This window comes from Megalops cyprinoides, chromosome 23, assembly GCF_013368585.1.
Source record: "Megalops cyprinoides isolate fMegCyp1 chromosome 23, fMegCyp1.pri, whole genome shotgun sequence".
Taxonomy (NCBI): domain Eukaryota; kingdom Metazoa; phylum Chordata; class Actinopteri; order Elopiformes; family Megalopidae; genus Megalops; species Megalops cyprinoides.
This window is the reverse complement of record NC_050605.1, coordinates 24,935,462-24,947,550: the sequence shown is the minus strand read 5'-3', so window position 1 is coordinate 24,947,550 and position 12,089 is coordinate 24,935,462. Positions and strand designations below refer to the sequence as shown.

The window sequence follows — 12,089 nt, the reverse complement described above, 5'->3', positions numbered from 1 at the left end:
GTGTGAGTAAGGGTGTGTGAGTGTGTGTGAGTGTGTGAGTAAGGGTGTGTGAGTGTGTGAGTGTGTGAGTAAGGGTGTGTGAGTGTGTGAGTGGGAGTAAGGGTGTGTGAGTGTGTGTGAGTGGGAGTAAGGGTGTGTGTGTGTGAGTAAGGGTGTGTGAGTGTGTGAGTGGGAGTAAGGGTGTGTGAGTGTGTGTGAGTGGGAGTAAGGGTGTGTGAGTGTGTGAGTGGGAGTAAGGGTGTGTGAGTGTGTGAGTGGGAGTAAGGGTGTGTGAGTGTGTGTGTGCACGTGTACGTGTGCGAGTCAGTATGAGTGTGTGAGAGTGTGAGTGTGAGTATGGGTGTGTGAGTGTGTGTGTGCGCGTGTGCGTGTGCGAGTCAGCATGAGTGTGTGAGTGTGAGTAAGGGTGTGTGAGTGTGTGAGTGTGAGTAAGGGTGTGTGAGTGTGAGTAAGGGTGTGTGAGTGTGTGAGTGTGTGTGTGCACTTGTGCGAGTCAGCATGAGTGTGTGAGTGTGAGTAAGGGTGTGTGTCTGTGTGAGTGGGAGTAAGGGTGTGTGAGTATGTGTGAGTGGGAGTAAGGGTGTGTGAGTGTGTGTGAGTGGGAGTAAGGGTGTGTGAGTGTGTGAGTGGGAGTAAGGGTGTGTGTGTGTGAGTGGGAGTAAGGGTGTGTGTGTGTGAGTAGGGGTGTGTGAGTGTGTGAGTGTGAGTAAGGGTGTGTGTGAGTGTGTGAGTGTGAGTAAGGGTGTGTGAGTGTGTGAGTGTGTGTGTGCACGTGTGCGTGTGCGAGTCAGCATGAGTGTGTGAGTGTGAGTAAGGGTGTGTGTCTGTGTGAGTGGGAGTAAGGGTGTGTGTGTGTGAGTAGGGGTGTGTGAGTGTGTGAGTGGGAGTAAGGGTGTGTGTGTGTGAGTAGGGGTGTGTGAGTGTGTGAGTGTGAGTAAGGGTGTGTGTGAGTGTGTGTGTGTGAGTAAGGGTGTGTGTGTTTGTACCTCTGCGCTGGCGTGTCTGTGTCGCAGCTGCTGGTGTGCAGCCGGCGCTCTGCGCCCCTCCTCCACAGCCTCGTCCTGCCCAGTCCTCCCACGAGGGAGCCCGTCGCTGCCTGCTCAGATCATTACGCTGCATTACAGTACAGTACAGTACGTAACAGTACATTACATGCATTTAGCAGACACTCTTATCCAGAGTCTTCCAGAATAATAGAATATAAGTGTATCCATTCAGGTTAGATGAGCAACAGTGTCAGGCCAGGCTAAGAGAAGAGCGACCCCGTCGGGTCGGGACGGTCATTTGCCCCATGGATACAGAGCGTAGCGATCTCGATGGAACACACGGTTTGTAGAGTGGTCATAGGTAGCACAGCACTTCCTGCCAGTGTGTGATGTCACAGTGTGTGATGTCACAGTGTGTGATGTCACATGACTTCATACAGAACCACCTAAAGCTTCTCAGTGGGAAGGAAAGTCCTACACCTGGAAAACTGCACACGCTGGAGAAACTGAAGCTTCCTCTCAGTGTGTCTGAGCGGGAAGCCGTACCGTCACTCTCCATGTCCTCGCTCAGAAACACCAGGCTGTCATCCAGGGACAGCACACTGCCGTCCTCACTGCCGTCAGACAGGTACCCCGACGAGCAGGCCTCTGGCGCCCTCCTCTGGGAGTTCAGGGAGGCCTGTCTCCTCTGATAGGACAAGACCTGCCGGGCCAGAGACACACCTACACCTGCAAAAGGATTCATTCATTCATTCACTCCACTCAGTCATTTTAGTCATCCGTTACTCACAAAACTCTGATGATCAGCAGTGCACTGTTGTATTACAGGTTGTTATTTCTGCTCCTGTTGTTACACATGCAAATACTTTAAACCGCATGCAGCTGGTTTACTGATAACGTTCTTGTGAGACTGTGAAAGATCCAGTCTCCTCTAAAGGACCAATGGAACATAAGCCAGTGACCAGGGGGCGAGCTTAGGGGTCACTGGGCAGAGCTTCAGGCTGTGGGGCGGGGCTTTGGGCCGCGGGGCGGGGCTTTGGGCCGCAGGGCGGGGCTTTGGGCCGCGGGGTGGGGCTTTGGACCACGGGGCGGAGCTTTGGGCCATGGGACTGGGCTTTGGGCTGCGAGGTAGAGCTTTGGGCCGCGGGGCAGGGCTTTGGACCACGGGGCGGGCCTTTGGACCACGGGGCGGGGCTTTGGACCACGGGGCGGGGCTTTGGACCACGGGGTCACGAAGGGTAGACTCACCGCTAGCGCGGCGCAGGCTGGCGGCTCTGCGCTCAGAAAACAGGGGACTGAGCCAGCAGGGCTGCAGGGGGCCGAGCCGCAGCCCCCCCAGGCACAGCGCACTGTTGTTCAGGTCCAGCCCCAGCCGGCCCAGCAGCGCGCTGATCAGCGGCCCGTCCTGCCTGCGCACACAGCAGCTCAGAGCACTGCGCAGCTGCAGCTCATGTGTCCCGCTGCGCAGCAACAACTCCACCATCTCCACTGGACCGCCCCTCTCACACACCTGAGACACAGAGAGGACCACACACCTGAGACACAGCAACAACCACACACCTGAGACACAGAGAGGACCACACACCTGAGACAAAGCAACAACCACACACCTGAGACACAGCAACAACCACACACCTGAGACACAGAGAGGACCACCCACCTGAGACAAAGCAACAACCACACACCTGAGACACAGCAACAACCACACACCTGAGACACAGAGAGGACCACACACCTGAGACACAGCAACAACCACACACCTGAGACACAGAGAGGACCACACACCTGAGACACAGAGAGGACCACACACCTGAGACACAGCAACAACCACACACCTGAGACACAGAGAGGACCACACACCTGAGACACAGCAACAACCACACACCTGAGACACAGCAACAACCACACACCTGAGACACAGAGAGGACCACACACCTGAGACACAGCAACAACCACACACCTGAGACACAGCAACAACCACACACCTGAGACACAGAGAGGACCACACACCTGAGACACAGCAACAACCACACACCTGAGACACAGGGAAAATCCCCTAAGCACACATACACACACACACACACACACACACACACACACACAGGTCCAAAAGTACAGCTGTCCTAACTGATGTCCATGTTCTTTTGTAGTCACACCCTAAACTCCAGTGCCCCCACCTGGTAGATGAGAGAGTCTGTCTTTGTTTTCTTGTTGACATCAGCACCCAGGTGTATGAGACACTCTGCCATGATGATGTTTCCATCCGTACACGCCTTCTCCAGCATGTCATAGCAGATGTCACTGTCAGCGGCCATCTTGGACAAGCACAGGCAGCTCACCTTGCGCAGCTGAAATCCGTCAGGAGAGAAACAGGGGATAACACAATGAAGGTTCCTATAGTGGAAGCGTTTTCCTGGATTCTACTCCCTTATACTTACTGGGTCAGAGTACTGTTCCATCCGCCCCACCTTCAGCTGCAGGAAGAGCTCTCTGTCAAACTCCTCCTTCTCTAGCTCCACTGCAGAATCTGAACAGGTGTCCAGCAACTTCCAGGCCACCTGGAACCCCTGCCGAGCAAATCACACACCTGGAATATCTAAGCGTATTTACAATCATTGCATGCTCTCAAAAATGCTTTACTGCAATAATCTGACCCCTTTTTCAGGGGTTCCATTGTAAAGACCAACGATGATCACAGAATCGGTGCTGAAACAGCAGCCTGCACTCCAACCTTTAGCTGCACCTCTGCATCGTCTCGGAAACGCTTCAGGGAGTTCACAAGCACAGAGGCCAAAACAGGAACTATCATTCTGGACAGGTTCTTCCTGGCGATGAGGTAGTGAAGCAGACTGAGTCCCCAGTAGTGTATTTCTGTAAGAAAGAAGGGCAGCCCTCAGCACTGTCCTTTCTGGAGAGAGGCAGTGAGGGGCCGCATGCTCACCTCTCTCTTCAGGGAACATCTGGAGCGTGTGCAGCACCGTGTCGATCGCCCCCTGCTGGCACATCAGGTCCACTGCACCAGAGCAGTCAGCCAGAGCGGACAGAACTCTCAAGCCACAGTCCTGGATGTCCAGGCTCCCGATAAACTGAAAGAGAAGACATGAGGGCGCTCAGGCATGCAGCTGACCGAAGCGGGGAGAGATGGCTTATGGGGTGGATGATGCTCCTACTCGATTCAGCGCCTCCAGGAAGACGCTGTGAGCTCCCTCCACCACACACTGATTCTTCAGCACCCTGAGCGAGACATCAGCGGTGTCGGGGTCGGCCACCGACGCACCGTGCTCCCTCAGCCTCCGGTCTGCAACCCAAACACACCCACCAGTCACTCAAACGCGTCACACACTGTCTGCAACCCAAACACCAATCAGTCACTCAATCGCATCACACACTGTCTGCAACCCAAACACACCCATCAGTCACTCAAACACGTCACACAATGTCAGCTGCCATGGAAACCCTGAGGAACGCATCATGCATGGAGAGGATTCCTGACGGTGAAATGTGAAAAGGTCCCATTCCACTACATCTGCAGACAGACCCTCCAGAGAGACCTACTCACTTTTACCCATTTATAAAACTCACTGAAGCAGGTCAGCTTAACCATCCAGCTCAAACACACAACAGCAGTGACCTGTCCTAAACTACACCACACTGCTACTCCTTACCGCTACACCTCACTGCTGCTCCTTACCGCTACACCACACTGCTGCTCCTTACCGCTACACCTCACTGCTGCTCCTTACCGCTCCACCTCACTGCTGCTCCTTACCGCTACACCTCACTGCTGCTCCTTACCGCTACACCACACTGCTGCTCCTTACCGCTACACCACACTGCTGCTCCTTACCGCTACACCACACTGCTGCTCCTTACAGCTACACCACACTGCTGCTCCTTACCGCTACACCACACTGCTGCTCCTTACCGCTACACCACACTGCTGCTCCTTACCACTACACTACAAAATCAGCATGTACACTTAGACACTAAGGCATAACATGGATGGAGGTGGATATATGAACAAAGGCTGAATGTTTCATACACCTCACTCTCCCCTGTGACAGTGGTCTTTCGGGTCACATGCACAGAAAATGAACTCTGACACGCACCAGGGTTGAGGAAGGTCAGGCTTGCCCTCAGGGCCTCCAGCTGGACCTCCATTTGGAAATTGTGGGTCTTCATGGCTCTCAGAATCTCAGACATTGCCATGGTGACCTCATCCAGACTTGCTGTGCTGGAAATAGTCATGTGACACACAACATGCTCTTAACACAAACTCTCCATAAAGCACTGAGACAGGACCTCTTACCATACTGTGAACCTACACACAGAACAAAAAATGCAAAAGTAGATCTATACAAGATTTCTGGTAACAGCAATTTCCCATCAACTGTTTTGCACATAACTGCAGAGCGAGACGCCGTTTGACGCTGAAAGCTGATGTGTGTTTTTGCATCAGCACCCGTGAGGCATACCGTCCCTGGAAGAGTGTGTGGAGCAGTCTGCACGCGCTCTCTGCGATCTCAGGGGACGAGCTGTGCTTCTTCATCATCTCAACAACGTTGATGTGGATGCCATTGGCCAGCAGCAGAGACGGAATTTTACCTGACAGACACAATCAGCCTGCTGAATTTCAGAAGGAGACATCACCTGAAAACACTGCACTTGAATGAGGGCGTGCTAATGTTGTCCTACTAAACAAGAACAGTGTAAGGAAACTGTGAAACAATATATCACAATACAAAAACATGACAATATGCACTGCAACCTGTCGTTACAAAATACATCTAAAAGGCATTCTCTTTGGTGTTAATGACACTATCTAAACAGCAGAGGGCGCAATAAACTAGTAAAATTCATCCTTGTGCAACCAAAAATCATGGCTTGCACTGGAAAGCACAGTCTGAATGTGGGCATTTGCTTTTAAATGCTGAGTTTTGCCATTGATTTTAGAAATCTTTATAACAAAAGATTCCATAATTTGCACTTAAAAGGATACACTTTGTTCACAATTTTAATGAGACAATGTTTAAAAATTGTTTTGCACATTCTATACTTCAGGAAGGAATCTTTTTCAGTAATAATTTTTCATTCAAATTTTACAGGAGTAGCATCAAAGTGAAAAAGGTGAAGTAAATGAAGTAAGGTGTATGTCTGCACAGACAGGGGTGGAAGGTCATGTACAGCTCAGAGAATTACAGGGTGTGGGTGTGATGTAAACTATGGTTTGGTGCAACTTGTACCTTTGGTTAAAATTTCCCCACCAAAGACAGTATCTGCTCTGGCCTCTGCACTCAGGACTCAGCACTCACCATGACAAGCAATGGATTGTGGGTAATGCCTTTGTTGCAGTCCAGCCACTTCCTGCCACAGCGTGGCTGCGACCTCTGACCCGCGGAGGGGGTGGCACTCACTGTTATGCTGGATAAGTGTTGCCAGCGTGGCTGTGACCCCTGAACCACAGAGGGGGCAGGACTCACCATTATGATGGATGAGGGTTGCCAGTATGGCGGCTGACGCCTGAAACAGTCCCTGCGAGCCAGAGTGCAGCAGCATGGCCGCCATCACCTGCCTGTGCACAGGCGTCCTGCAGGGGGCAGTGTACACACCTGAGCATCACAGCGACACCCCACTGTCCCAGCCCCCGAAGAGAGAGCACACCCCACCGTCTTACCCCCCACCCCAAAACTTCATCAGGTCCGAGTACAGGACCAAACTCCCCCTGCCACATGCGCAGCAAATCAACCAATCAGGCTTGAGGCTGGCAGGATCAGAACAGCAGCTGGCCACACCCACCTTCCGTCCTGCTCCCCAAACCTGCGGTGCAGCCGGGAGTCCTGCAACAGCAGACTGTTCAGCGCCAAGCAGGCCGCCTCCTTCCAGAGACAAACAGACAGACACACAGTCACACACCTCTTCTAATTACATATACATATATTTCCCTTAGAGAGGGGGGTCAGAGAGAGGTGCACTGCACAGATCCACAGGATGGGGGCGCTGTGGACTCACCAGCACCTGGGCATCAGCTGTGTGGAACTCCAGCGCTGTGTAGCACGCTTCCATCCAGGACCACTCCTCCTCCTCCTCTTCCTCTCCCTCCTTCCTCTCTTCCTCAAGGCCCTTGTTTCGCACGATTGTTTCAGCTGCACGGGTCAAAGACACAAACACGCAGATCATTCCCACGAGCGCACACCGCTCCATCCCAGCCCGTCACGCAGCGAACGTGGAAACTGTGATTAAACTCTGATAATTGCCTTCAAAAATTTATATTAAGTGCTCGTAATATTGTTTTCATAATTATGAACATACAAACCCGCGTGTGTGTGTGTCTGTATGACAGTGTGTGTGTCAGTGTGTGTGTGTGTGTGTGTATGTGTGTGACAGTGTGCGTGTGTGTGTATGTGTGTGACAGTGTGTGTGTGTGTGTGTGTGTGTGTATGTGTGTGATAGTGTGCTTGTGTGTGTGTGTGTGTGTGTGTATGTGTGTGACAGTGTGCGTGTGTGTGTGTGTGTGTATGTGTGTGATAGTGTGCGTGTGTGTGTGTGCGTGTGTGTGTGTGTGTGTGTATGTGTGTGACGTGTGCGTGTGTGTGTGTGTATGTGTGATAGTGTGCGTGTGTGTGTGTGTGTGTGTGTGTGTGTGTGACGGTGTGCGTGTGTGTGTGTGTGTGTATGTGTGTGATAGTGTGCGTGTGTGTGCGTGTGTGTGTGTGTATGTGTGTGACGGTGTGCGTGTGTGTGTGTGTGCGTGTATGTGTGTGTGTGTGTGTATGTGTGTGACAGTGTGCTTGTGTGTGTGTGTGTGTGTGTGTGTGTGTGTGTGTGTATGTGTGTGATAGTGTGCTTGTGTGTGTGTGTGTGTGTGTGTGTGTGTGTATATGTGTGTGATAGTGTGCTTGTGTGTGTGACGGTGTGCGTGTGTGTGTGTGTGTGTGTGTGTGTGTGTGTGTGTGTGTTTACACTCACTAAGGGCAGCCAGGCAGGAGAGTGCAGCCACTTGCAGCCTGGCGTTTTCGGGGTACATCTGGCACGCCCTCACAGCCACCCTGTGCACCCCATTCAGAACCAGGATGCTGCAGTAACTCTCTGCAGAAACAGGCATCCGTTACTGAGTGCCTGACCACACACAGCTCAGACCCACGGTCATCTTTCCTCCAGCCACACACCTGTGCAGAACCTGTGCAGCAGACAGCAGCCGAGCTCCTGCAGCTGCTGGAAGTGTGGAAACGCCTGCATGGCCAGGCTGATCAGACTGTAGCAGCGCTCGCTCCCTGACATCAGAATCTCCACGTTGCTGGCTGCAATGCAGGGACACATTTCAGCAATTACATCAGGAACATCATACTCCTCAACTGTGAATGGAGTTATAATGAGGTGATCATGTCTGTGAATGAAAAATGAAATGCACAAATGTGTCAATAACAACCCTCTAGCCAAATGCGAGCTCCCCATGATCACAGTGTGTGGAAGCACGCCCCCTGTTGGAGTCAGAGGGAAGGAGCTGTCACTGGTGGCTGGGGGGCTGGGGAAGAGGCTCTTACTATTCTTTCATGTTCTAAATGCTTTTTGAATTTGTTTCAGGGCTTAAAAGGATTAGTCAAGGGTGAGGTTGTTATTCAATTATTTACATTCATGATTTGCTCTGCAAACACAATGAGCCAGACAGCTTACGTTTCTCAGAAACCTGGATATGAGCTGCAGATACCACAGCTGGAGACTGAGAATGCTGTTCCAATGGATTTCCAATCCTGGTATCCAGTGCTGTGCTATACCTGTTACAGCAGCACCGAGGCTCACCTGGGCCAGCCAGGGGCAGCAGAACCATCAGAGCCTGCAGAACCAGGTCCTGGCGGTCCGGGAACACACGCAGAACTCTCAGAACCACACTGTAGTCCCCCCTCTCCACAAACTCCACCAGGTGCTCGTCTGGCACTGAAAGCAAAGACACACACACACACACACATACACACACACACAATAAAGTTCACCTGTGACAGCTCTTTGATCTGCCCAGCACGTGCAGGTCTGCAGTTTTCACAGGTGAGTCCAAAGGCCACTGAATGGATTGCTAACCTGGTAATGCTGACACCGCCACCCCGCTACTGTCTCCAGCCGCACAGCTGAAGCCGTGCAGGGCTGCGCTATAATGGGATCAGTCTTTGTAAAGCCAGGGACACCGGCTGTGTGCTGAGGGAGGTGTGTTGGCACGAGTGTTACCCTGTTCCAGCAGCAGCTGCAGAGCCCGGCACCCCTGCAGCTGAATCTCCTCCCGGGACCCGAACCTGACCATGGCGTTCAGAATCAGCTCAAACACGTCCAGCTCATCCTCCAAGACCATCAAAACAATCACATCTAACAGAATCAAAAAAGAAACAAGAAATGAATAACAGCTAAAAGATTGTTATTTCCAACATGCAGCACATTAGATCGAGGATTATAGCTGTTTTACCCTTGTGACGAACATAACCTTTTCCTCTGAGGCCTGGGGGCTGAGCTACATGCAGGCCCTGCGAGTGTGAGCCTGTTCTACACCAGCAGCCCGTAGCAAAGCCAGCTCTCAATACTACTGAGTCACAGAGAGTCCTACCTCAAATTCTCCCATGGTACTCCCCTGCTTAAATCCCTCCACTGGCTTCCTGTTGCTGCCAGGATCAGATTCAAGACCCTGATGCTCGCCTTCTCTGCAATCAACAAGACAGCCCCTACCTACCTCCAAGAACTCATCCAGCCCTACACACCAGCCCGACCCCTGCGCTCAGCAGCAACTGGACGCCTTGCTCCTTGCATGGTCAAGGCAGGAGGTGCTCATTCTGCTAGACATCGGCGTTTCACCTACATCGCTCCCCAGTGGTGGAACAAACTCCCTGACCCGCTACGGACAGCTCCTTCACCCCATTCCTTCAGATGGGGCCTGAAGACGCACCTCTTCAGACTCTGGACTGGACTGACCCAGCCAAAAATTGCTGCCCCCACCCCCCCAATCACTGCTGTCATAAATTGCTGTGCTTTTTGAATTGTTTCTTGTCGCCGCCTTTACCCTGACGCTCATTGCGCCGTTTGAAGTTATTGAAGTTTGCCGTTTGAAGGTGTATCGTATTAGTTGCCCTATACGCTGTAGTTTTACAAATCTGATAGTACTGTGTCCTCAAACAGACCTTGCTCTCAGCTGAGAACTGTCTCATTGTGGAACTGTACACATCCTGTCCCCGTCCTGTCGCTATACTTACTGTATGCACTTTTGTAAGTTGCTTTGGATAAAAGCGTCGGCTAAATAAATAAATGTAAATGTACCTGACTGCGGGGGCTGAGTCACAGAGAGTCCTACCTGACTGCGGGGGCTGAGTCACAGAGGAGTCCTACCTGACTGCGGGGGCTGAGTCACAGAGGATTCCTACCTGACTTCAGAAGATACGTAAGTGTTCTCAGTCCCATCAGCATGACTGTGCAGTTTCCACTGTGCAAAGAGAGGACCCTCAGAATCTGCCTGTGGAGACACACACACACGCACACATACACACACAGATTAACATATTTCTTTATGCAAATTAAACAGGCCAACAGATTATGTCTTATGATTTGCTGATGTGCATCATATACGCATACACACAGTGATGACAGACCACAAATTACAAATCACTCATTTTTAACGTTTGTTACAGGCAGTGCAAGATTATAGACTCACACATAACCTCACCTACCTGAATTTACCTGAAGGTGATATACCTGTATTTCTAGCATTTTTCTGGCGTCGGACCGCTGGGTCAGACCTCTGTCTGAGAACAATGCGTGTAACGTTATCAGCTGCTTCATGCACTTCATGCCTGACAGTCATGAGCACAGATGGGGCGTGACATCTTGCAGTGGGTGGAGAGCTTCAGTTCCATTTCCTGAGAAGCCTGCAGTGCCCTGTATCTCACCGCCTCTTCATCCCTTCAGCACTTGTTTTCTTAGGGTACAGCTTTACCCAGGACAGATTACATACCATCCGCTTACACCTGTGCATATTTACTGAAACACTGAAGAGCCTTTCCCCTGCTGCCAGGTGGCTGCTGTGCTAACGAGCAGCACCTCACAGCCCAAACGCTGCTGCTTCTCTTCCCAGGTACCCCTGGGTAAGGTGCTTAACCCAGACTGCCCTGATATACACCCAGCTGTGGGGGTTACTGTTAGGGTTATGGCTACACACTCCTAACACACACACGCGTGCGCTTTGTTTTAGTTTATATTTGGCACTTGCTGCAACATCACCATGCAGCTAGGAGCAGCTTCTTCTCCAGGTACGCGTAAAAGGTAAACCGCTGACTGGAAGAGGACGGAAAGAAAACTTGGTTGGTATCTGTGAGAAAAGACAGACTGGTTTTGAATGCAGTCTGGATGGGGAGACCAGTAATCATCACTGCCAGGGGGTGTACAACCATTTCCCAGCATTTGCAAAGGCTCTTGGTTAAGATGGGATTCCAGTACACAGGTTTGCTGGGAGCCTGCCATGACCATAGTGCTAGGTCACCTGCCGTTTCCTATAGCTGTGACTCTAAGACAGCAGTTTGCCATCAGTTTGTTGAAGCTAGTATTGGACTGTCACCTCGGCATCATCCATTTCATACAAATACTCTAAACTGATTAAACCCCCACTGTGGCTCCGGTGGCTGTGGAGTCCAGAGGACAGAGCTGGCCCAAGAGGAGACCGCCAGTGTCAGTGGGTTCACCTTTTGCTGCCCTGGATTGGGAGCTCTACCTTGTGCCACTTTTAGGTTTGTTTTTCCATACACTCACATATAATACACAATGAGGTTGCACTAGCTCCTCTAGCCAGCCATTTTCAGCAGCTGTTTTCAGGCTCAGGGTAGCTGGCTGTTACAGTAACATGTGGAGGCCGGTGGAGGCTTGCTGCCGCCTGCAGGCCTGTACTCACTGGTGGATCCCCAGCACCTCCCAGTCCTGCGCAGCACTCAGGGGCCCCGCCAGCTTGTCCAGGGTCATCGGACAGATTTCCATCAGCTGACAGAGGAGCGACCAGCCCACCTGGGGAGCAGATGCAGAATCTGGGAGAGCAGCACACCTGTGGCAGACAGCAGCATCTGAGCCAGCTGAACTCTGCTGCCT

General features: G+C 51.8%; 1 protein-coding gene across 1 annotated transcript in view; it reads right to left on the bottom strand.

Moving 5' to 3' along the window:
* lrrk2 (leucine-rich repeat kinase 2) overlaps positions 1-12,089 on the bottom strand; it is a 37,440-nt gene that overhangs the window by 24,581 nt on the left and 770 nt on the right. Inside the window, exons 3-21 of the mRNA XM_036517504.1 lie at positions 11,899-12,008; positions 10,382-10,470; positions 9,204-9,338; positions 8,784-8,918; positions 8,153-8,284; positions 7,953-8,072; positions 6,996-7,129; positions 6,783-6,862; positions 6,467-6,573; positions 5,462-5,591; positions 5,096-5,220; positions 4,157-4,284; positions 3,928-4,072; positions 3,718-3,857; positions 3,425-3,553; positions 3,164-3,334; positions 2,235-2,496; positions 1,533-1,715; positions 987-1,096 (exon numbers count right to left, since the gene is read on the bottom strand). Of these exons, the coding sequence (XP_036373397.1) occupies positions 987-1,096; positions 1,533-1,715; positions 2,235-2,496; positions 3,164-3,334; positions 3,425-3,553; positions 3,718-3,857; positions 3,928-4,072; positions 4,157-4,284; positions 5,096-5,220; positions 5,462-5,591; positions 6,467-6,573; positions 6,783-6,862; positions 6,996-7,129; positions 7,953-8,072; positions 8,153-8,284; positions 8,784-8,918; positions 9,204-9,338; positions 10,382-10,470; positions 11,899-12,008 (2,565 nt within the window). The remainder of the gene's footprint in view (positions 1-986; positions 1,097-1,532; positions 1,716-2,234; positions 2,497-3,163; positions 3,335-3,424; positions 3,554-3,717; positions 3,858-3,927; positions 4,073-4,156; positions 4,285-5,095; positions 5,221-5,461; positions 5,592-6,466; positions 6,574-6,782; positions 6,863-6,995; positions 7,130-7,952; positions 8,073-8,152; positions 8,285-8,783; positions 8,919-9,203; positions 9,339-10,381; positions 10,471-11,898; positions 12,009-12,089) is intronic.